Raw genomic sequence first — 20,466 nt, 5'->3', positions numbered from 1 at the left:
ATGGAAAAGGTGATCGGCTACCCGATCGACAAATAGCAACCTTGCCTTCCAAGTTCTACACAACAGCCTGTTACAAATGGGTCACAAGCAAAACAAAAGAACACCAAATGGGCTATTAAAATATCTAACAACCCCAACTTTGGCTCCCATGAAGAAAATTACTGTGATGATGGTAGCTTCGATCTTTTACAAGGATGCAAACAACAATAAAATGCAATCAACAATAACTTATGATACATACTATAACAAATTACATGTATACTTCGTCTGATAAAAAAAAAAAACCTACTACAAAAGAACTTATAACCAAAATAATAATAATAAAAATGACTGAAAATAATAAATAAAAGAACAAAGAACCTCGGCGACAAAAGGAAAATGAAACTAATTGGAGTAGAGAATAAACAAAAATATCTCCATAAGCATATAATGATGTAACAAATATCAAATATCCACACACCTTGTCTCTCAGCCGAATGCCCTTCCAATCTCCTCTTACTCTCAACTTGCGATCTTTGAGAGTATTTGCCGGGTTTGACCAAGACAGATCCAATTTACTATACAAAATTAATTGATTGCACCAGTCTGTCGGCACCACCTTTTTAAATACAAGTAGAGCAACAATAATCTTCTGCGCAGCAATTTCTACGCTGCCAACGGCTTCCCTCTATGAACCATGCCTCAAGTATCTACAGCTTCTTCGGTAGATTGTAAGTTTTCTTAAGAAATCTTGTAGCCGCTTCATCATTCCGGTAACACAAAACACGTAGAAGTGTGTTAGGTTCGGTAGGATTCCACTGCCCAGATGTTGGAGGTAATGGAAGTCTGGACCTGGCAGAAGAGCCATACGTCTCCAAGGTAACACGTCTGAACCGCTCAATGAGGCTCTCTGTATCAGTCCGAAAGAGGGGAAGGACACCTCTTGCTGTAGCTGAAAACTTATCGATCAACTCTATTGGCAAGCCATCACCATTTGCCCAGAATAAATCTTTAAGGGATTTAAAATCATCCTCTATTATTTGGGAGTCCTGCCGGGTGAAAGCACGAGAGGGGCCTCCAGCGAGCAAAACCAGTAAAAACCCATCGAATGAAGCTTTCATTATATCCGTAATGATCCGTGTACGAACTCTTTCATGCACGGTGTCTGAGATGATCAGCAAATTGCGCTCAAGCTCCTGAAGTAAAGGCTCAATCCTAGAGGAAGACGGCTCCCCAACATACAAGCCATCCCATAAAACATGACTCAGATCATGGAAAACAATTTTGTAAGCCACTGCCTCAGAGAGTTGTTGAACTCCTTCCACACAAGCAGCTGGCGTGAGTTCAAACTTCTTCCCCAGACCATTTGAAAAGTCTTCTGCATGAGCAGATTCGCAATTCCTCAAATGAGTAATTACCCTCTTCTCCAAAACATCCAATTCACTTTTGATTCGGTGAAAACTGTTTATACGAATACAAAGCTGAGGTACCCTAAAGGAAATTTCCCCGTTCATTGTGGCAACCTGAGAATTCTTCTTTTGAGAATTGGGAGACTTTTCTTTCTTCTTCCACACTCCTTGAAACTTTGATCCTGTAGTACATCTGGTCAGTGCTGGCATAGTAGGAACATATGTGTTCCGAGATCCTATAAAACAAAACAAAGGATAGCACTTATTAAACAGCATGGAAACCTAAAACATGGTAAAGATCAGCTGTTAAGTCTTTCAACAATTACCACAGCCAGATTTTGCCTTAGTAACATAGTACTGAAGACATCTGTCAAGGCCAGCCATCAAGTCAGGTAGCAATGCTGGGTGCATCGGAATTGGCAGCTGAAAAAATGCATCTAAAGTTTCATCAATAATTCGCAGAACTTCAACAGCAGATGAAGCAAATCCTTCTTGGTTTTGTTGTGGGTTCCAATCCTATAATATGCAGAAAACAGATGAGATCAAGGAAACTCAGAAAAGTATCCTGGCAGAAGCAGCAAAACAATAAATTGTAGGAAATAACCCTAAAGGAATGGAGCAACAAACAATCATTAGGAAGCAAGATTGTGCAAAGCATTTGAATTGGCAATTATAAGTGCATCTATTTTAAAATGTGACATAGAAGATGGCTTCAGATACTTGTTCCATTATGCTATGTGGTTGAAATCATTAAAACTTAACATATTACGATTTTTTAACCCACCAACTCCATCCAATAATGCTAAAATTTCTACATACCTACAAATCTCTTGCCTTTCTATGTTCACCTAGTTTTAGACTGAAGAAGTCTGTCAGACACTACGACCTTGGTAGTTATGAAACTCATGGGATACAAATATTCCAGGCAGGTGGCCCCAAGGGTTATGACACATAATATTCTTCATAATCATAAAGATAATGCTAATTTACTGCACGCACCTCTTGTTGCAAGTTCCTGTCAACCCATTCCTTCAATCTGTCTATTCTTGTCTTGAGCCACATTTTCACCAGATTTGCAATAGCACCTTCGGCCTCATAGGGAGGCATCTCACGGATTATTGCCTTCCCACCATCATCACTGTCCACTGAATCCTCCACTGCAATCTGCACAAGATCTTTCTCCAATTTATCTGCAGCTCTCAATACTTGAACTGCATCTGGTGTTAACTCCACTATGCTCGATATAAATTGCTTTATCTCATTCCCATAGCAAGCATGAAGGGTGGCCACAGCAACTCCTGCTGCCAAAGGATGCCATCTCTTTAGTATTGGACTGAATACCCGCCTCTCTTTAATGGCCAGCTCACCAACATCCTTTGCGAGGATAGCAAGTACAGGAAGAGGATTGGGCTGGTTTTTAGATGCTCTTCTGCTTGAGTCTGCTTTCTCCATTCTCTATAAGAGAAACCAAACATGTCTAAAATCATTATTCAATCCCAAAAAATATGAATACTAAGAAATAAAAATGTTATCCATGTGATTATTCTCAAGTGTGCAATCTTTTAGGCCAGATCTTGGAATGCTCTTTAACTAAAGGAAGAGTTTTGATCTAAGCAATATTGATGTTTCTAAATTGAACTAGCTCGGAGTAGAATTAATTTAAAATTGTTGACCTGGTGCCAGCTGTGCCCACCCTAATTGACCTGCAGCAAACGTTTTGGCATTCACGCATCTTGCACACATAAAATATTGTGGATGTAGACATGTTAAAAAGGAAAAAAAATAGAGAGAAAACTGAGCCTCTCTCAGTCCAATTAAGTCTATACACCAATATCATCACCTAAAGCATCATTTTCATAGGGATCTCCTATGAAAATAACATATTGACAAATTTTGGACATGAAAATGAAAACTAATAAAAATTGTCTCATTTTCTAAAAACCTCATTTTCCAAAGAATGTTAACTAGAATCCATTGCCTTGCTGCACTACGAGACCCATCTTGTTTATATGAATCAAAATTCAGTACTTTATGCACAAAAAATAGATGGAGGGCACAGTCATACTATATAAGTACTGGATTCACAAAATCTAAAGTGTAGCATGTTTGATCACTTTTCAGTAGAGAAGCCTGTGTCCGCTACAGAAGAAAACAAAGACTTACCTGAGCAAAAGCTGTTCTTAGTGATGATCTGATGTAGGTTTCAACCCTGCTTCGGGGCACATCGACTTCACCTTTCCTCCTTCTGCGATACTCATTAGATATATCCTCCGTTAAAATTTTTGCTGATGATACTCCCAGAGAAACAATGCCGTCCATGGTTTCAAGGTTTCCATCATCAAATGTGTCATGGTATGCAAGAAGCCTCTTCTCTGCCCAACTCATAATTGAAGTCAGTGTAGAGCTCAAAATCTTGGCATACTCTGGATCCTTTGTTGCCTTTGCATCTTTTGCAACTTCCGCTAGCTGATTATCAGCTGCATAAAGTAGGTCTGTATCAGCTTGACCAGTTGCAACAAAACGGTGAAATAAAACCCATGTAAAGCACATATTGTGGAGCATCTGATTCATTCCAAGAATTACCCAAGTCTTCTTTATTTGTTCCATAAGCTCATCAACTTCCTCAATGATAGATGTCTCATAACTAGAATCAAAACAGGCTTCTAAAAGCATTTCATAAAGTCTGAGATTAAACGGGAACCCATCAGCCCAATGGCACGGCTCATTCAGAGACCCATCAGATCTTGAAGCAAGTGATATGACAGTGCTACGAAGAACTTGCATCGACTCATTGTTTCTCCCAGTTTCAATGGGCCGGTCCAAGGCGGCGCTAATGATTTGTCTCAACCGTTGTGCAGCAATATTTGACTTATCAAGTGGCACACGAGGATGCAAAAGGAGTCCAGCTTCAAGAAGTTTCAGTGTTCTCTTCTGCCATGCATCGTATTCTTGTTGATCAGTAAAATCTGAATACTTGAGCTGCTGTAACAGCTCTAGGGGAAGCACTGTTGACTCAATTTTCCTTCCAACCTGTAACCAACACATCAAAGGAAGCCAATTTTTTAATATGCCAAAATAATCAATCCTTGAATGGCTATGAATTCCAGCTTAAATTTATATGGTAGTTTCAGTTGTATAATTAAGAACAAGTGAAGACAAGCCAAAAGCAAACAAAGTCACATTTTGACAAGCATTATATACAAATAAGGAATCAGCTAACTAAGCCTCTAATTTAAAACAAACGAATAAATTTTAGTAATTATGCATTTCAACAAAATCAAGATCCATTTTGATCAGATCAAAAGCTGCAAAATTTTAAAAAATAACGAATCAATAATCTCGATTTTATCTCTGTTCATAGCAAAACGACCAGAGCTACGAGGCAAAAAAAAAAAAAGCCGACAAAATAAAAATGGAAGCAGATCAAAGAAAATTAAAAATATAAATTAAGCTGACCTGGGCAGCAGATATCCTCAAGAGAGCTCGCCGCACTCTTGAATCAACGGTCTCAGAAACTCCCATTTGAGTCCTCATTAACTCACCAACAGTCAGTGCCTTCTTGGACTTCCCCTGGCCCGAGCCGGGACCCGACCCGGGGCTCTTCTTGGAGCCCGAACCCGGAGACTTCAAGCCGAGCGCCTTCTTCATTTTACTAGCGGCAGCGGAGGTCAGCGAGCGCTGGAGCGTCGGCGAGTTGTGACTCGGGGAGCTGAGGTTGTGGTGAGTTGGAGAGTCGGAGGAGGAGTTGCTGTTGGGGATGAAGGAGAGAGGCTTACCAGTGGAGGTGCGGCAGGCCGCAACGAAGATCTCGTAGGCAGTGAGTCGGAGGTCGGAATCGGAGAGCTGAGTGAGTTGACCGAAAGGCGAGGGGAGATCGACGGCGGCTCTCGGAGGCATTGTCAGCTGCGGCGGAGACGGTGGCGGCGGCGTGGACTCTCGCTTAGAGTGGCCAAGCGAAAGGTCTCTGAAGAGGTGAGCCATTCTGTCGTTTGGTTTCTGAAAATTTCACCGCCCAACCTACTTTAATGTTAAAACTTCTGTGACTGTGATCGACCAGCTGAGGATCTGTTTGCTTTTTTTTTTTTTTCAAATTTTATTTTGCTTTTTGTCTATTTGTTTGTTTGTTTTTTTTTTCACTTTTTAGTTGGATTTCTGGTGTGAACGTGTCAAAATGCGTGAATTAATTTTTATTTATTATTATTATTTTTAAAATGTGTGTAAATTGATTACTTTCTCATTTGTTTGTTATTCTTACCGTTGGCTTGCCTTCTGCTGTGTTGCTGATTTTTTTTATAATTTCTTTCTCAATAATAAAAGGAGGGAAATAATAATAACTATGAGAGATAATTAAGTGCAACGTTGCTTTTGTTCATATTATCAATTCTATTTACTAGACATTATGTAATTACGTTGAATATATAAAAGAGGGTCATGTCCAATCAATTTTTTTTTTCTTTTAGTTAATTTATAAAATCAACATTTTTCACCATAGACTACATAATTATGTAAGAAATATCATAAAAATAGGTGACAATTACTATTTGCTTGATTAATAATTATAAAATAAACGTAAAAGTAAGTTTTCGTCGTTAATTTACAACATCAATTTCTTTTACGAATGATACATTTATGATCACGTGTATAAAAATAAGATCAAAATATATTTATTTCATTAATTATTATAAGATAAAAAATAATAATTTCTTATACAATAAGTGCAGTTACATTGAGGGCTTTTAGAATAAAAAAATAATAAATATAAGTTTTCAAAAGAAAAGGTCAATTTTGTTGGATGGATGAAAGAAAGAAAATATTTGAGAGATAAAATTACTTTGAACCCATCAAAGCAGCTACTAACCGTATAAAGATCTAAAGAAGGCGCGTGAGCCGTGAAAGGTGAAACTCGCCAGGGCCGCCACACGAACCGAGTCGTGGTGTTTATTTTGGAGAATTAAAAAGAAAAATAAAAGTGAGAAAGAGAGCTGGAATTGGAAGGCAAAAGGTTGGATACGGCGTGTAGGATCCTTGATTGGAGGCCACTGATGGGGACCATATGCATCGATTAAAGATTTATTTTCATACAAATTCTTGATGCAAGAATTAAAAAATAAATAAATAAACAAGTGAGTGACGGTGGCAGAAAGGATAATTTTTAAAAGTCTTTATTGAGGTTTGGACTTGTTGTAAGTAGATGACGAGAATTTATTTATTTGTAAAAAATTTCCTACCATTAGTTAACTTTAACATTGACCGTTAGTTGATTATATAAAGACAATATTACCCTCAACAATAATTTATAGACAGAAATAATTAAAAAAAAATTAAAATTATTGGCGCGAAAAGCACAAACCCTATTTTTTGACAATTTTATCCTTGTCAATTCTAAAAATTTACAATATCATAGGTAAAGATTATAACTATTTTATTTTCAAGTTTTTAATTTTATCTTTTTTGTAAAAATTTTAAGAAAATATCAATAATTTAAAGAGAATTTTTAAAATTTTTAATTTTATCTTTCTTGTAGGAACTTTAAGAAAATATCAATAATTTAAAAAGGGTAAAATAACTAATAATTTTAATTTTTTTTTAGTTATTTCTGTCTACAAATTATTGTTAAGTGTAATATTATTTTTGCACAGTCAACTAATGATCAATGTTAAAATTAACTGACGGTAAGAGATTTTTTACATATAAATCAATTCTCGTTATCTACTTGCAACAAGTCCAAATCTCATGGGGAGTTTTTAAAAATTACCTGTGGCAGAAAAATCTTGGTTGTCAATTTTGTATTACGACTACTGGGGCCAGGGCCTATGATGATGACAGGCAACCCGAACCCAATTAATTTAGTAAACAAATAAAACCTATCATTTGCCTTCAAGTTCAAGACAAATCAACAAATTTTTTAGTTGCAGTTGATATTAACTTTTGCGCGGTAATTTACGATTTGACTTTTATTGGCTGCCTAGTTAATGCTGCTGCTCTCGCAATATTTGAGTTCATCACGGAGACTTCGTTCCTTCTTTAGTTATATAATAATTAAGTAGCGACCGTCTTTATCCTTGTGAAAAATGAGTAGAGCAGACGTCTATCATATATAATGTCCATCAAATATATTGACGCATCACACTAAATTTTTAACGTATTTTTTAAGTTTTTATTACATATCTCAAGTATTTCATTTTTGTGCCAATTTTTTGTCATATGCCTCAAATTTTAAGATACTTTGAGAAATGAAAACATAACCTGAGACATACAATAGAAAATATGAAAATACGATGGAAAACTTAACTGTGATGTATTGATAGAGCCAACTTATAAATTGTAGTTTTGCCCCTACATGAACGTTGTTACTATATCCGAACCAAGCTCCCTCCCAACAATGATTTTCTTTATATGGTGCAAAAGGAAAGTCAGTGCATGGGGTGGTGACTGACGAAAAGTGACATTTCATTCCAATTCATTAGCAAGGGACGGCAAATGAAACAAAACGGGAATCTCCAGGTCCCGTTTCCTCTTATTATCATTGAACTGTTCAGGCATACCGAGGTGCACTACTTTCCCAGTGTACGAGCTGCTAGCCTGACGACACTCATCAAATAAAATTTAATTTGGTTGGTGTCTTGTTGTTGCTAAATTTATAAGCTCGTTGCATGATATATAATTTCAAATAATGGTTTAAACAGTCAAAAAAGAAAGGTGCTTTTGGGCTTTTATTACCATTTAAGATTCAGTTACGAATTCTAGATACATATATTTATATTATAATATAAAGGTTTATCAATCATAGCTCGAATATATTTTTCCATTACCTGGGTTTTGGAAGAAATTTACTTTTATTTCATATTCTATGTAAACCGGGAAAAAAAAAGGGAAGAGGGGGGGGGGGGGGGGGGGGGTGGGGGGGGGGGGCCTAACGGGGCTCAATGGTCCACCAAGCCCAGCGGCGTGCTTTCGGGCAAATGATTATCAGTGTCTTCAGGTGGGAGGAAGCCAAAAGGGTTAACAAATGTTATGATTACAAAATTACAATAGGTAAGTAAACGAGAAGTTTCTGTGGAATTGAGAGTCATCAATGGCCATCAACCCCTTATGATGAGGTCGTATATTGATCCTACCATTTACATTGAGAAACAAGCTTCTGAAAAAAGCCAACTAAAGCACTTTTTGCTGATAAAATTCTGAGGCCGGTGATAGCAAATTACATTTTTTGTAATGTTGTTTGCGTTAATGTGTACACAGTTCTGTTGCTTCTGTTAACTGCTCGGACATTATTAATCCGTAACCCGCCTTAATTCTGAGCAGAACTTTCTTCAATTCAGTTCGTTGCAGTGATTCGGAACACTAGCAATTAAAGAGTAACAAAGAAGTAAAGAACCTTTATTGGGATGCAACCACAACGCATTATTGTCATCATTATTATTTTTAAATAGTGATCATGCAGACAGTTGTTATTGTTCTTGGATGATTGTATAGCCAGCTGACTCATGGTTTCTAGATGAATTGCTGCATTAAAAGACAAGAACCTCACATGGGGTTTAGTCATGCAACATCCCAATTACACAATACAAAATTACAAAGAACGCTAGTCTAAATAAAATACATTATCTAACGTTCGTCCATACTCATGACTTGGTAATATTTAATGTGCTTCAAAAGTTTTTGTATTTTTACGTGCGACAACTGTTTAAGTAAATGGGCACATGTAATAAGTTGTGTGCATAAGTTAGAGTCCCAATCATTATTGGGACTTGACTCCCTTATAATGAGAATTTATTTGACTTTCTGCTTTGAGATAAATTAGATTTTTCTCTAGTATTAAGTAAAGGTTGTTATTCGGATTGTGTCATACTAGAATCATGAAGAAAAGTCTCAATTGCTATCTGATTGTAAATATCAACAGAGTTCTGATTGTAATATATTAATATTTCCAAAAATAAAAATAAATGGGCGCATGTGAAGACAGCAGTAACATGGTGCTTAAATGTCATACAAATCATGATCTTGTAACTTAAAATGTCTTGATATTATATATGTGAATTTTAGAAATGGTAGAGCTTTAAAGACACAACTGACAATACAGACAAAATATAGTTTCTGGCGCTTTTTTTTCTTTTTTTGGGTTGTATTGTTACATCTAAAAATAAATTATGATTTGAAATCTGGTGATAATCTAAATATATACTTTTATGACGCAAATCTTATTAAATAATAAGGTTGATTCACACATATTGTAGTACACCTATAAATATGTCGAGTAATAACGAAATTAAGACGAAATCTACTCTATATAAAGAAAATTATCCCCGTAAAAATCTCTCAAGTAATTAAAAAAAAATTAAGAAGAAATTTACATTGCCCATAAAGAAACTTGAACCGACGCCCTAAGTGTTTGTGGCTGTTCTCACCATTAGATCTTTAGTCCAATGACTAAAAAATTCTTAGTTACGTTCTCAATTTTTGAATATTACAAATAACAGAGAGTGTATTTGACATCAAACATGTGGTCAGCGGGGAATTTCGCATTTATGTAACAAACATGGTGTAACCGAACACAACTGAATTAGCCCAAAATGTAATAACCCTCTACAAAATTATGAATTGAAAGATATTCGTTTCCTAATTATGTAATAACTAACGTAGCCGGACCCTTTTCGTAATTATGTTTGAAAGATATTTGTTTCCTAATTTATAAATAGAACCTCCCGGCAAAAATTTATTCCCATAACTGACTTTGAGTGGGAAGTAGAAGAAAGCAAAGTACAAAGCACACGCAAACTCGCAAGGCAAGCATTTCTTCAAACCGAAGTATTTCCCACACGAAACGTCTAATCACACAGTCCCCCGGTTTCTCCATCCAGCTTTTCCCGATAATCATTTTAACAAACAGCTTCAATACACAAAGATTAGGAAGAAAAAGAGGGGGAAAAATCGTTATGTCAACGCTAGGCGATGATGAATTAAGCTTAATCCTTAACCGGATCAACGATTCGAACGACAGAAATTCGTTCTCTCTTGTTTGCAAGCGATGGCTACGAGTTGAGGGTCAAACCCGTTTGTCTATTCGGGTCATTGAACCTGATTCTCTGCATAATTTTCTACCCAGATTCCCAAATTTACGCTCATTTGAATCAACGAGGTTTCTCAGCAACGCCCATCTCCAATTTGTGGCGAAAACATGTCCTAAAATTCAGATTTTTAATGTTAATCTCAAAGAAACACGTCAAGTTTTTGATGAGTTTAGTAATTTGTCTGATTCTGATGATGTTGGTGATGAAGGTTTTTGTGCTATAGCAAATGGGTGTCCAAATTTACGTAAAGTCTCATTGAGAAGGAGAAAGAGTGCTGGCAACGTTGGGGTTATTTCGATTGTTAATAAATCAGCTCAAAGTTTGACAAATTTGGACTTAGGGAGGTGTAGTTTGATTAGTGATCAAGCTTTGGCAGCCATTGGGACGCTGAGGACAATTCGGGTTCTGAATTTGGATAGCTGTTCATTGATTACAGATCAAGGTTTGGCGTTTTTGGCAAATGGGCATTGCTCTAAATCTTTGAAGAAGTTGGTTTTGACAGAATGTGATAGAGTTACTGATTTTGGGGTGTCTCTTTTGAAGCAAATGAGTTGTTTAGAGGACCTGAATTTAGCTGAATGTGGGCCAAAAGTGACTGATGTTGGTGGGACTTCTATAGCTTCGATGAAGACACTTGAAAGGTTGAATTTTTCTTGGTTGATTAATGTAACGGATGTTACACTCATTGCAATTGCTAAGAACTGTACAAGATTGGCGGCAATCGATTTAACTGGGTGTGAGTTGATTACAGGGGCAGGGATTCGAGCTTTTTGCCACCATGAGTGCTTAGAAAGTCTAGTGTTAACTTCCTGTTATAATATTTGTTCGGATGATTTGGAAACTCTGCTTACTTGCCAGTCATTAAAGTGCATTGTGCTTGATAAAGGTTTGAAAATTTGGATGCCACTGGACTTGCAGGAAAACATAAGCAGGTTCTGCCAGCTAAACTGGAGATGATGGATTAATGGCCGATGTAAATTTCATTGTAATAAGGTTAGTGGAATCACGACTTGTACTCTGAGAGCAATTTTAATTACTACATCTGTTTAGTGTTTTCCTTTAATTTTAATCCATGGATCATATTATATTCAAGCAGATTTATATTCTGCCTGTGATCAAATGGGTGGTCAATGCATTCTTGCATGCACGGTGTTCTTAAACTTGATTTTCATGAATGATGATATTCCTTCTTTATTAGATTTTTAGATTGAGAGTATGGTCAAACGACATCTCTCAATGGTTTATTCATGAAGTGATGAAGACTTTTATTTGAAAGGTTTCTTAGGCTATGCAAATGATAGCTCTTAAAGACATGTTTAAGTTATTCTAGGAAGTTATTAAGATTAAGAATGCAGCAATATGATTGCCGTCACATGCACTTAAAAGATTAATTCTTGGCTCTGCCTATGTTTGCTTTTTATTATAGTTTGTACTTGGAAGAATTCTGTTCTCTTATTTTCTTTCTTATGGCGCTTTTTGCTTCCCCTTGTCATCATTTTTCCTTTTCAAGCATGTTAAGACTCAATCAAACACTTCAAGAATGGTCAAATGTAGGTGCATATTCGGTAATGGGGTCTATTCACTGATACTCTTCCTTCCTTCAACCCAGAAGAAGTTTCCAGGAGATTAGAAATTAATTTTGTAGGTTCAGTTACAAAGCTTGTCCATGGTATCCATGGAGTGATAAAATTTGTGCTGTTGACTAAGAGTTACCAATTTAATTGCTAAATATTGTAACTACTAAGCTTTCAGAACTTCACAAAAGTGTAATTCAATCAGTCATCATAGTTGTGTTTGATTTTAGTTGTCATGAAAATGTACATATTTAATTCTTTCTTCTGTAGGGTAGAAGGAGCTATATAGCGGGATGATAAGTGAGGCTGCGAGGAGACGGAATTGCAATATAATTTGATTATTGCTGCATTTGTTAATCAGTCAGTCAACGAAGCATGGATTTTGTTTTCAGAGAATGTCCGATTTTATTGTTCACAGACTCTCTACTTTTGAGCTGAACTTGTAACTGAGCTGTGTTACTATTATTGTTATTATTTTTTGGGACATTGCATTATAATTCGGAAACTCAGTAGAACTTGGAAGATTCAACTTCGTCCTTTTTGTTGATATTCTTTTGCCAGTTGCAATTTTAAAAATACTACCCGATAAAAGGGCGATGAAGTACTTTCAATCGATCGATTGGTGAAGGCGACGACTTTTGCTGACACTGGTTCTTTGTCTTTCTTTCTGCTCGGAAACTCAAGGGTTTTAGCTTTCGCGTCTTGTCCGTAATCAAAAAATCGAAAATCCATCTGGTAATATTCCGTTTAATTATTGAATATGGTAGCTTGCTCCTCATTTTCTGTGAAGCATAATGCCGAGAAGTATTGGTCACGCCGGGAATAAATAAGGTATTTGACTGAGAGGGAGACTGTGAGAGTGAGAGACTTGAATGATTTGTCATATTATAAGATAAGTGAAGCGAAGTAGCTCAGTTCATGGGTTTTGGCTTTTCAAATAGCTGGGGCATTTCCCCACTGCAATAGCCTGCATTATTGTTTAAAGAAATTTCTTTTATTTAATTTTGAAAAATCCGGTAATTTGTTGTGTTTCTTTTCTTACACGCAATCTGCATCCTTGCGGCCCAGGTGAGTAGCAATCTTCAGTCAAGTGCTTTCGCATCAAAATAAACAACCGCAACATATCCAAATCCAATTCCAATGCCATTACGAAATAGGTGCTTTCTCTTGCTTCGCAATTTCTTCATATTCAATTTAGTAATGTTTCTAGTTTTGCTTTCCCTTTACTTGAAACTTAACCATTGAGAGAAAGAAAGAGCAACACTTGCGGAAGGAAAGGGTGGATTCTGCTGGGTCTGTGTAGAATGTCTCAATCATATAAGAATTGTTATTTTTTAAAAAGTATTTTAATTGAACAAATAGCTATGAGTTTCTTTGTTTCTGTGACCATCTTTTCATGTTAGCTTTTAACACTTGAAATGTCAGGTTTCTGAGCTTCCTAATGAGAAAGAGGCTGTTTATCGAGCACTTGATAAATGCCTTCGTGTCATTCAAGTATAACACTTCTAACCCACTTGACATACTTGTGCTTCTGTGGTGATATAAATGTGATTGCAGGCTCAATTTAGATGACCTCTAATACTGAAATCTTGATGGTTTTAGAAAAAGAATTTGAGCTACTTGTTAATTGATTCAAGGGAGATGTAGATATTATAATTCTACCTTCTACTACAATCAGTTGTTTGATGAATCCTCACGTTAAAGAGTTTATGGGATTTAAGCAATTATATGAGGAATAGCCGACGAATGAGAACTTGATGTATCTCAGAGTTGGATATCGTTGTTCATAGATGCTTATCAATCTCAGCCTCTCAGAAAGGAAGCTCAATCACGAATTCTCAGGTACCAAAGTGGATGTTGAGCAAGGGTCGAGGTTAGGAGCCATGAACATATGACACATTTTTACTAGCGTTTGACAAGGATCAGAGGGCAGGTGAGGCTACATCATTGTGGAACATGGTTTTGCATACACATACTCGCTTTATCTAAAAGCCATTGTTTTCGAGGATGATCTCTTTATATGATCATCATAACATGCCAGATAAGACTATTGAGGTAGTAAAAAATGGGGTACAATTTCACCTTACTCCTGTAATTACCTGTACAATCAATGTAGTGCTTTTTTCTTAACTGGAAAATGAATTTGGGAGCCTTTCTTGCACAAGAATCATATCTTTGGGGCCTTCAGTTTTAAATTTTCTTGGTATTTAATTTAGGTGTTTGTAGACCTGGAGGAGCTCTGGTGTTACACCAGACGAAGATACTGTCAGGAGAATTGGAAGTGCCTTTCAGAGAGTAGGTCAAGATGACAAGCAGAAGCTGGTTCTTAAAAAGTCTCTCTCTAAATGGAGATACATGATACATTCACCGTAAAGGCGAACGAGTGCAGTGAGAAGTGTTGCTCGGTCTCCATTCTCCAATGATGTTAAACGAAGAGATCACGCCATGCCCTCGTTAGGAGTTTAGGACTCATGAGAGAACCAGGAAACATTTGGACTTCTTAAGTATCATCGACAAGGCATCCAGCACCATTCCCATATAAATATAAAGCAGAAGGCAAAGGATAATTAAGGGATTTTAGCATAGATCTAGACCGTTGATTGCCTATCGAGAACACTGGGCGAAATCCTTGAGACAATAAACGGTCTGGATGAGATTGAACGAGGTGGAAATAGGTATTTGGCTAGTAATAGATATCCCACATTGATAAAAAGTAGCTATGGGTCGAGTGGAGATTGGCTATAAAATCAGGGCTGAAAATCAGTTTAAAGCATCTTTGCGCTTGGGGCAATGACGCAGCTAGTGAGGTTCTAACCGAGGCGCGTCTATTGCTGGTTGAAAACTATTTCCAAACCCCCTCGTAGGCCTGGGTTCAGCCCTGGCCTTCGAGAATTTCTGGAAGGGCTCCCTCCGGGGTAAAGCCCTACAATTCTCAGTTCTAAGTTTTGTTTTTTAAAATAAATAAAAATTGCCTGCGAATGGCCTTTACAAATAGAAACTGGAAGGGTAACAGGAACGGGAGCTGACGACTGACGTTTCTGTCCCCTTGCTTGGGCCCCCCAATAGGGGCAAGTATCGTTGCTTGAATTATATTAAAAATATAAAAATCTTATTGTCACAAGATTAAGGTTTTTAAATCTTGTGTCACACGTTTAAGCTATCGAGTTTTATAAATTTCGTGCAAATAAAAAAACTAGCGGCCAGAACTCGAGCTTCAAGCCCACAATGACTTTGTAACAATTTCAACCTCCTTAACTAATTGGAGGACACTGGCAAAATTTGATGCAAACAAATAAGTTTTGTGCGACGTTGGCCCACATCCTGTACGGAAATCACGTGCGGGAATGCACATTCTTTTGCCCGAGTACACATAACATAGGCGCTGGAGGTTACTTGGCTTGCGCTCCACAGATTAGATAGATATCGTCACTTGCGACTACAAGAAAGACAAGGAAAAAAAGGCGCAAAAATATGGGGTCACATTCGTCGACGAGGGCAGTAGGTGCAATTCTTCACAGAATCTCAAACGGAGTCTCCTCAAAGTGGTCACCCAATTCATTTGCACTCTCAAAACACGGCCTGCTTAGTAGGAACCTTTTTTCGTCAGCATCATCAATATCGTCATGGATTCCCCTATACGAAGTTAAGCACTGTAATTTTCAAGTGAGGACTATACGGACATTCGCTCCTGTTTGTATGGGCAGGCGTTCTAGCAAAATTGCTGGCCGAAAGGTCTCTCTTTTACACTCTTCGTCTCTCTCTGAACTTGTTCTCTTCTTTGCAAAATTGCTTGTAATTATTTTTCTCTTACTGGGCTACTTGTTTTCCATGGCTTTATTGGCTTATGATTTGTACGTTCACTTGAAGGCCACATGTTTGATGAAGTGCCCGAGTGAAATTCTTGAGATCACCTGCATTTGAAAAAGTTCCTTAGTTTCTTAATGTGGATGTTTTAGAAGTAACTTATCCTTGCGTAAGACATGTTTTATACTTTTTAGATTGTTAAATCTAGATAAGGGAAGACACTTTTCTCTTGTCTCTTACAGTAGTTTCTGAATTTGCTTTAATGCAGGGGGCTCAAGATGCAAAGAAAGCAAAGCTGTATTCGAGGATGGGGAAGGAAGTCATATCTGCGTAAGTTAGTCTCTGAACTACAATTAAAATTACATTACGGAATGCAGGAAGAACATTAATAGATTATTGTGTTTGTATTGGATTATGCAGTGTCAAGAAAGGTGGTCCAAATCCAACGTCAAATACTGTTCTAGCTGCTGTTCTTGAAAAAGCCAAGGAGCTTGATGTACCTAAAGATATTGTGGAGCGCAACATTAAGAGAGCTTCCGAGAAGGGACAAGAAGCTTTCATTGAGAAAGTATACGAGGTTGATTCTGATACCATTGACAATTTTTATCCAGACGTTGCTGCTATGGTTGATTGGTAGCTTTATTTGAGTTGTTAGTCTCTGTATGTTTTCCCTGATTTTGATCCATAAGGTGGGTTTTGTTGGCTCTTCTAATAAAGCGCTTCTACCATCTACAGGTTTATGGTTATGGTGGAGTTAGCATAGTAGTTGAGGTCCTTACAGATAAAATTACTCGATCTGTGGCAGCTGTAAGAGAGGTAGTGAAGGACTGTGGAGGGAAGATGGCAGATCCAGGATCTGTTATGTTCAAGTTTAGACGTGCTCGAGTTGTAAATATAAAATTCACAGATGCTGATAAAGATCAGCTCCTTGACATTGCCTTGGATGCTGGTGCTGAGGATGTTATTGAACCTCCAGTAAATGAGGACGACACCGATGAAGATAGGGCAGAAAGGTAGCACTCCACTGTTTCTTTTTGCATTATATTATGTCCCCCTTCTATTTTTCTGATGCTTCAGTGTCATTTTCTGCTATTTGTAACTAATGTAAGATCTGTTACTTATTATGCTGCCAATATTTTTGCCTCATCAACTGCAAAGTTACAATGGTGGGTGGTAATGGATAGTGATGCATTCAAGTACTAACAGGGTGCATCTTCAATACTGTAAAGGAATACATATTTAAAATTCTTATGTTACATACTTTGAAACTGATTGTGGGTTCTAAGTTCAAACTATTGTTGATCTTAATTATGAGGACATTGATGTATGCAATAGATGACCACCTAGAGTAGTGCAGACCGATTGGATGATTGTGTCTTGTAGAAGTGTTTTGGTGAGTTAGGTCTTGAGCATGCAATAAAGCTTTCATCTATAGTTTTTTCCAGTAAAAGGATTATTCTTTCATTATTATAGAATAACTTGGGGTATATTACATAAAATGAATGTGACCTGTGTGTATATTAGTTCTACAGGTCCTTCATTTCAAATTTGGTGCAAGTTATGTCTGCTGTTCGACCGTAGAATGTTCTAACCATTCATTGTTTTTCCTATTAGGTATTATAAGGTTGTAAGTACATCAGACAATTACACAGATATAACAACAAAGCTGCGTGAGGCAGGAATACCTTTCGAAACTGATAATGGTTCAGAGTTGCTTCCAATAACAACAATTGAGGTATGTGTCTAGTGTTGATTTGATGATATCTTTTCTTTTTATCCTGTTGCTAGTGAGTTTTTTTTTTTTTTAAATATGTGTCTAGTATTGATTTGATGATATCTTTTCTTTTTATTTGGTCACTCATGAGTTGTTTTTTCTGTACATTTGAGGGATGCTCATTGCATATGATCTTAAAGGCATTTTCCTTGTGTTGACTGATAATGGGACTGCTCATTGTGTATAGGACATTCACCAAAATGCTTTGACAACATGCTTTCTATAAAGATGAATCTGTAGCTGTTTTAAAATGACTATTGTTTTGCTGTTTCTCCCACTTTCAAATTTTGAAGTGAAGTGGTCGTACTGTGCCTGCTGGGTTTCAGGTAGATGATGAGGCTATGGAATTGAACAAGGAACTTATCGCAAAGTTACTTGAACTTGACGATGTTGATGCCGTTTATACTGACCAGATATGATCGAACTGGTATCTTTTGTCACCATGTCAACAATTGAATCGAGGTTTTGATGCTGCAGTCTTCTTATATCTTATTTTTGCTGAGCAGAGGCTTTAGGATGTGTTTGGGAGTGAGGTGCTGTAGCTTTTAAGCTACAGCTGCTGTGAAGTAAAAGTTATAGCTGTGGAATAGAAGTTGAGAAAAAAAAATTACTAAGCTGTCAAAGCCCAGCTACAAGTGTTATCAAACACCTTAGTAGCTGGGCTTTGGCAGCCCAGCTACCTCACCACACTCCCAACAGGCTCTTAATTTAATTTAGCCATGCATATCAGCATATCAAATGGAAAGGTTGCCTTCTGTTGCTGGGATAAATAGGCCTTAGGCGCATAGCTTAACCCATTTTTGGTATTGAGGGGGATATAAATGGAGGTGTGGTGTTTAATTCTTCGAGGAAGATAGCTGTTCTACCTCGTGCTTCCGTTGAGTTTATTAATAGCTGAAAATACCCATTTATGTGAGTGGCTTCAATAGAAGTGTAATATGCATGATTCGTGATGCCATTAGTCAAGTGTTATTGGCCCCAATTTTTGTGCAACCTTAAGTTTGTACTTTGGCTTCACATATTGGTCAAGCGGTAATGGTACTTTGATTGTCAAACCGTTAGGATAAAAATAGATAATAGTGATAACTCCCTTTCTTAGTTTTTATTTGAAACCACGCGATCGCATCGTCTTGCTGTGACACACGTGGTGTTGGACAACATGTTAAAACACCTTTAAATTATTAACCTACGACGCGCACACGTTTGGAAATAATTAACTAACATGTCATCCGTTTTTAGAAGCGTACGATTTGATGATGCGTTGTGGATAAAACGATCATCTACCCATGCAAACTGCATATGGGTTTCAAAACAGAGACAATTTCATATTATTTCTATCACTTTTTTTTGTTGGCTTGATAAGGAAAATACTTCGTTAAGAAATAGAGAGTAAACACATGATTTAAACTGGTAAACTGTCCAGCCATACAATAGATTCAAGACCTTTTAAGGCTGACTTATCCAAGGTATGGGTATTAGCATTACAAGACCTGTGAGTGTAGTGAATTTGACTTCCTGGATATCTTTTTTTCTTTCTTTAATCTCTAATATCACCAGAAAGATCTCAGTTTTGCTACCCGTTCTGTTGTTTGCCAAGCGAACAGCCACTTGACAATGTGATTCAAAAGTGATAGTTGGTAGACCTGCACTTGTTGCCACCTGCATTCCCCATTCAATTGCTTTAGCTTTTGCAAGGGAAACATCTCCATTGAAATTTGAGGATCTGATGGCTGCTGCTACAATGTCTCCCTCAGCATTTTTTATCACTACTCCTAAGCCAGCTCTATGATTCTCATTGTTAATGGCTGCATCCACATTTGCTTTGGACCGGTTGTTGTGAGGAGGATTCCATTGCTTTGGCTTCCCCACTTCTGCCCTCTCTATTTGTTGTTGCACAGGTCTCTTCATTCTTCTAAATGCTTCTACAACAGCTTCAGCTTTGGCTGTTGGAATTAAAGGATCCAGCTTTTTGCCTTTGAATAGAAAGAGGTACTTGCATACCATGTGGCCCACCAATAAGCAATCTGAAGTTCAATTTCACCCTTATTCAGTTGCCTTGTTGTATTAAGTACCAAATCTAACACATTCCAGCCTGGAGTGGCTGGTGTCTCCAAAGCAGCTAAGGGAGAATGCTGTCAAATCTTTTGAGCAGCTTTACACTCAATCAGTGCATGAGTAATTGTTTCCACTCCCTCTTTACATCTGTGGCAGATTGGGTTTCACATCACTTCTCTTTTCCACAAATTATCTGCGGTTAGTAGTAAGTTTTTTGCAGTTCTCTGAATAAAGACCTTTATTTTCTTAGGGATTCCATTGTCTAAGATCCGGGCTTGAATTGCTTGGTGCATTAGGAAATTTTTTCTTTCAATGCTACCTAGTAACTACTCCTAAAAGAGTATCTCCCGAGCTTGTCATAATGCCAACAAAGTTCATCTGGTGATGATTTTCTTGGTAGGGAAATCTTCAATATAATATCAGCATCATCTTGCACAAAATGCTATTGAATTGTGTCTGTCTTCCACTTCCTTTCAGAATTTATTGAATCTGCCACTCTGCAGCTAGGGATCTTGGTGATATTGGCTTAAAGGTAGTTGGCCACGGCAGCTAATTGCTTTTAAATACTTGCACATTTTCTCCAGAACTAATTCTCCACCTTGCACATTTTCTCCAGAAACAGTTCTGCACTTTTTCCCCTTTTTGGATGATTTGTCTAGCCCAAAGGATACTTCTTCATATAAAGGATGGATTAGTACCTGTCTTGGCATTGAGGAAGTTAACATGTTTGAAATATCTTGCTTTGAGAAATTTTGCCATTAATGATTTCGGATTTTGAATGATTCTCCAACTCTGCTAGC

The 20,466-nt window shown here is 37.3% G+C and overlaps 3 protein-coding genes and 1 non-coding gene across 9 annotated transcripts; 3 read left to right on the top strand and 1 right to left on the bottom strand.

The window, feature by feature from the left end:
* Positions 1 to 212: 212 nt before the first annotated feature.
* LOC102607730 (hypothetical protein) lies at positions 213 to 5,526 on the bottom strand. The gene is made up of 5 exons (XM_006475972.4): positions 4,845 to 5,526; positions 3,552 to 4,418; positions 2,388 to 2,843; positions 1,715 to 1,904; positions 213 to 1,624 (listed from the first exon to the last, which is right to left on the bottom strand). Exons 1-5 carry the CDS (start codon positions 5,367 to 5,369, stop codon positions 690 to 692), a joined length of 2,973 nt encoding a protein of 990 aa, XP_006476035.1. The 5' UTR covers positions 5,370 to 5,526; the 3' UTR covers positions 213 to 689.
* Positions 5,527 to 10,108: 4,582 nt separating this feature from the next.
* On the top strand, positions 10,109 to 14,962 carry LOC112497882 (F-box/LRR-repeat protein 4-like). 2 transcript variants are annotated; one of them, XM_025097188.2, is made up of 2 exons: positions 10,109 to 11,452; positions 12,309 to 14,962. In XM_025097188.2, exon 1 carries the CDS (start codon positions 10,325 to 10,327, stop codon positions 11,414 to 11,416), a length of 1,092 nt encoding a protein of 363 aa, XP_024952956.1. In that variant the 5' UTR covers positions 10,109 to 10,324; the 3' UTR covers positions 11,417 to 11,452; positions 12,309 to 14,962. The 2 variants fall into 2 exon arrangements, with proteins under 2 accessions (XP_024952956.1, XP_024952955.1); XM_025097187.2 differs by having other exon boundaries at positions 12,304 to 14,962.
* LOC112498029 (U4 spliceosomal RNA) lies at positions 14,806 to 14,956 on the top strand. Its single transcript, XR_003065114.2, has one exon. It is a non-coding gene; the product is annotated as a U4 spliceosomal RNA (small nuclear RNA).
* Positions 14,807 to 18,604, top strand: LOC102608524 (probable transcriptional regulatory protein At2g25830). Of its 5 annotated transcripts, none has more exons than XM_052439094.1 (6): positions 14,807 to 15,765; positions 16,106 to 16,167; positions 16,258 to 16,462; positions 16,573 to 16,850; positions 17,452 to 17,572; positions 17,905 to 18,604. In XM_052439094.1, the coding sequence occupies exons 1-6, from the start codon at positions 15,505 to 15,507 to the stop codon at positions 17,905 to 17,907; spliced, it is 930 nt and encodes a 309-aa protein (XP_052295054.1). In that variant the 5' UTR covers positions 14,807 to 15,504; the 3' UTR covers positions 17,908 to 18,604. The 5 variants fall into 5 exon arrangements, with proteins under 5 accessions (XP_052295054.1, XP_052295053.1, XP_024953549.1 ...); XM_052439093.1 differs by having other exon boundaries at positions 17,799 to 17,947; XM_025097781.2 differs by having other exon boundaries at positions 14,808 to 15,765; positions 17,938 to 18,604.
* The last annotated feature ends 1,862 nt before the right edge of the window (positions 18,605 to 20,466 follow it).

This window comes from Citrus sinensis, chromosome 1, assembly GCF_022201045.2.
Source record: "Citrus sinensis cultivar Valencia sweet orange chromosome 1, DVS_A1.0, whole genome shotgun sequence".
Taxonomy (NCBI): Eukaryota; Viridiplantae; Streptophyta; class Magnoliopsida; order Sapindales; family Rutaceae; genus Citrus; species Citrus sinensis.
This window is presented reverse-complemented; position numbering and strand designations above follow the sequence as displayed.

What these genes read in the sequence shown, in the direction of transcription:
- LOC102607730 (XM_006475972.4), bottom strand. Translation starts at nt 5,369, where the DNA reads ATGGCTCACCTCTTCAGAGACCTTTCGCTTGGCCACTCTAAGCGAGAG. An exon ending in TAAGAACAGCTTTTGCTCAG is followed by an intron (nt 2,844 to 3,551) that starts GTAAGTCTTTGT and finishes TTTCTCTTATAG; the next exon opens with AGAATGGAGAAAGCAGACTC. An exon ending in TAAGGCAAAATCTGGCTGTG is followed by an intron (nt 1,625 to 1,714) that starts GTAATTGTTGAA and finishes TTTGTTTTATAG; the next exon opens with GATCTCGGAACACATATGTT.
- LOC112497882 (XM_025097188.2), top strand. Translation starts at nt 10,325, where the DNA reads ATGTCAACGCTAGGCGATGATGAATTAAGCTTAATCCTTAACCGGATC.
- LOC102608524 (XM_025097781.2), top strand. Translation starts at nt 15,505, where the DNA reads ATGGGGTCACATTCGTCGACGAGGGCAGTAGGTGCAATTCTTCACAGA. An exon ending in GCAAAATTGCTGGCCGAAAG is followed by an intron (nt 15,766 to 16,105) that starts GTCTCTCTTTTA and finishes GCTTTAATGCAG; the next exon opens with GGGGCTCAAGATGCAAAGAA. An exon ending in GATGAAGATAGGGCAGAAAG is followed by an intron (nt 16,851 to 17,451) that starts GTAGCACTCCAC and finishes TTTTCCTATTAG; the next exon opens with GTATTATAAGGTTGTAAGTA.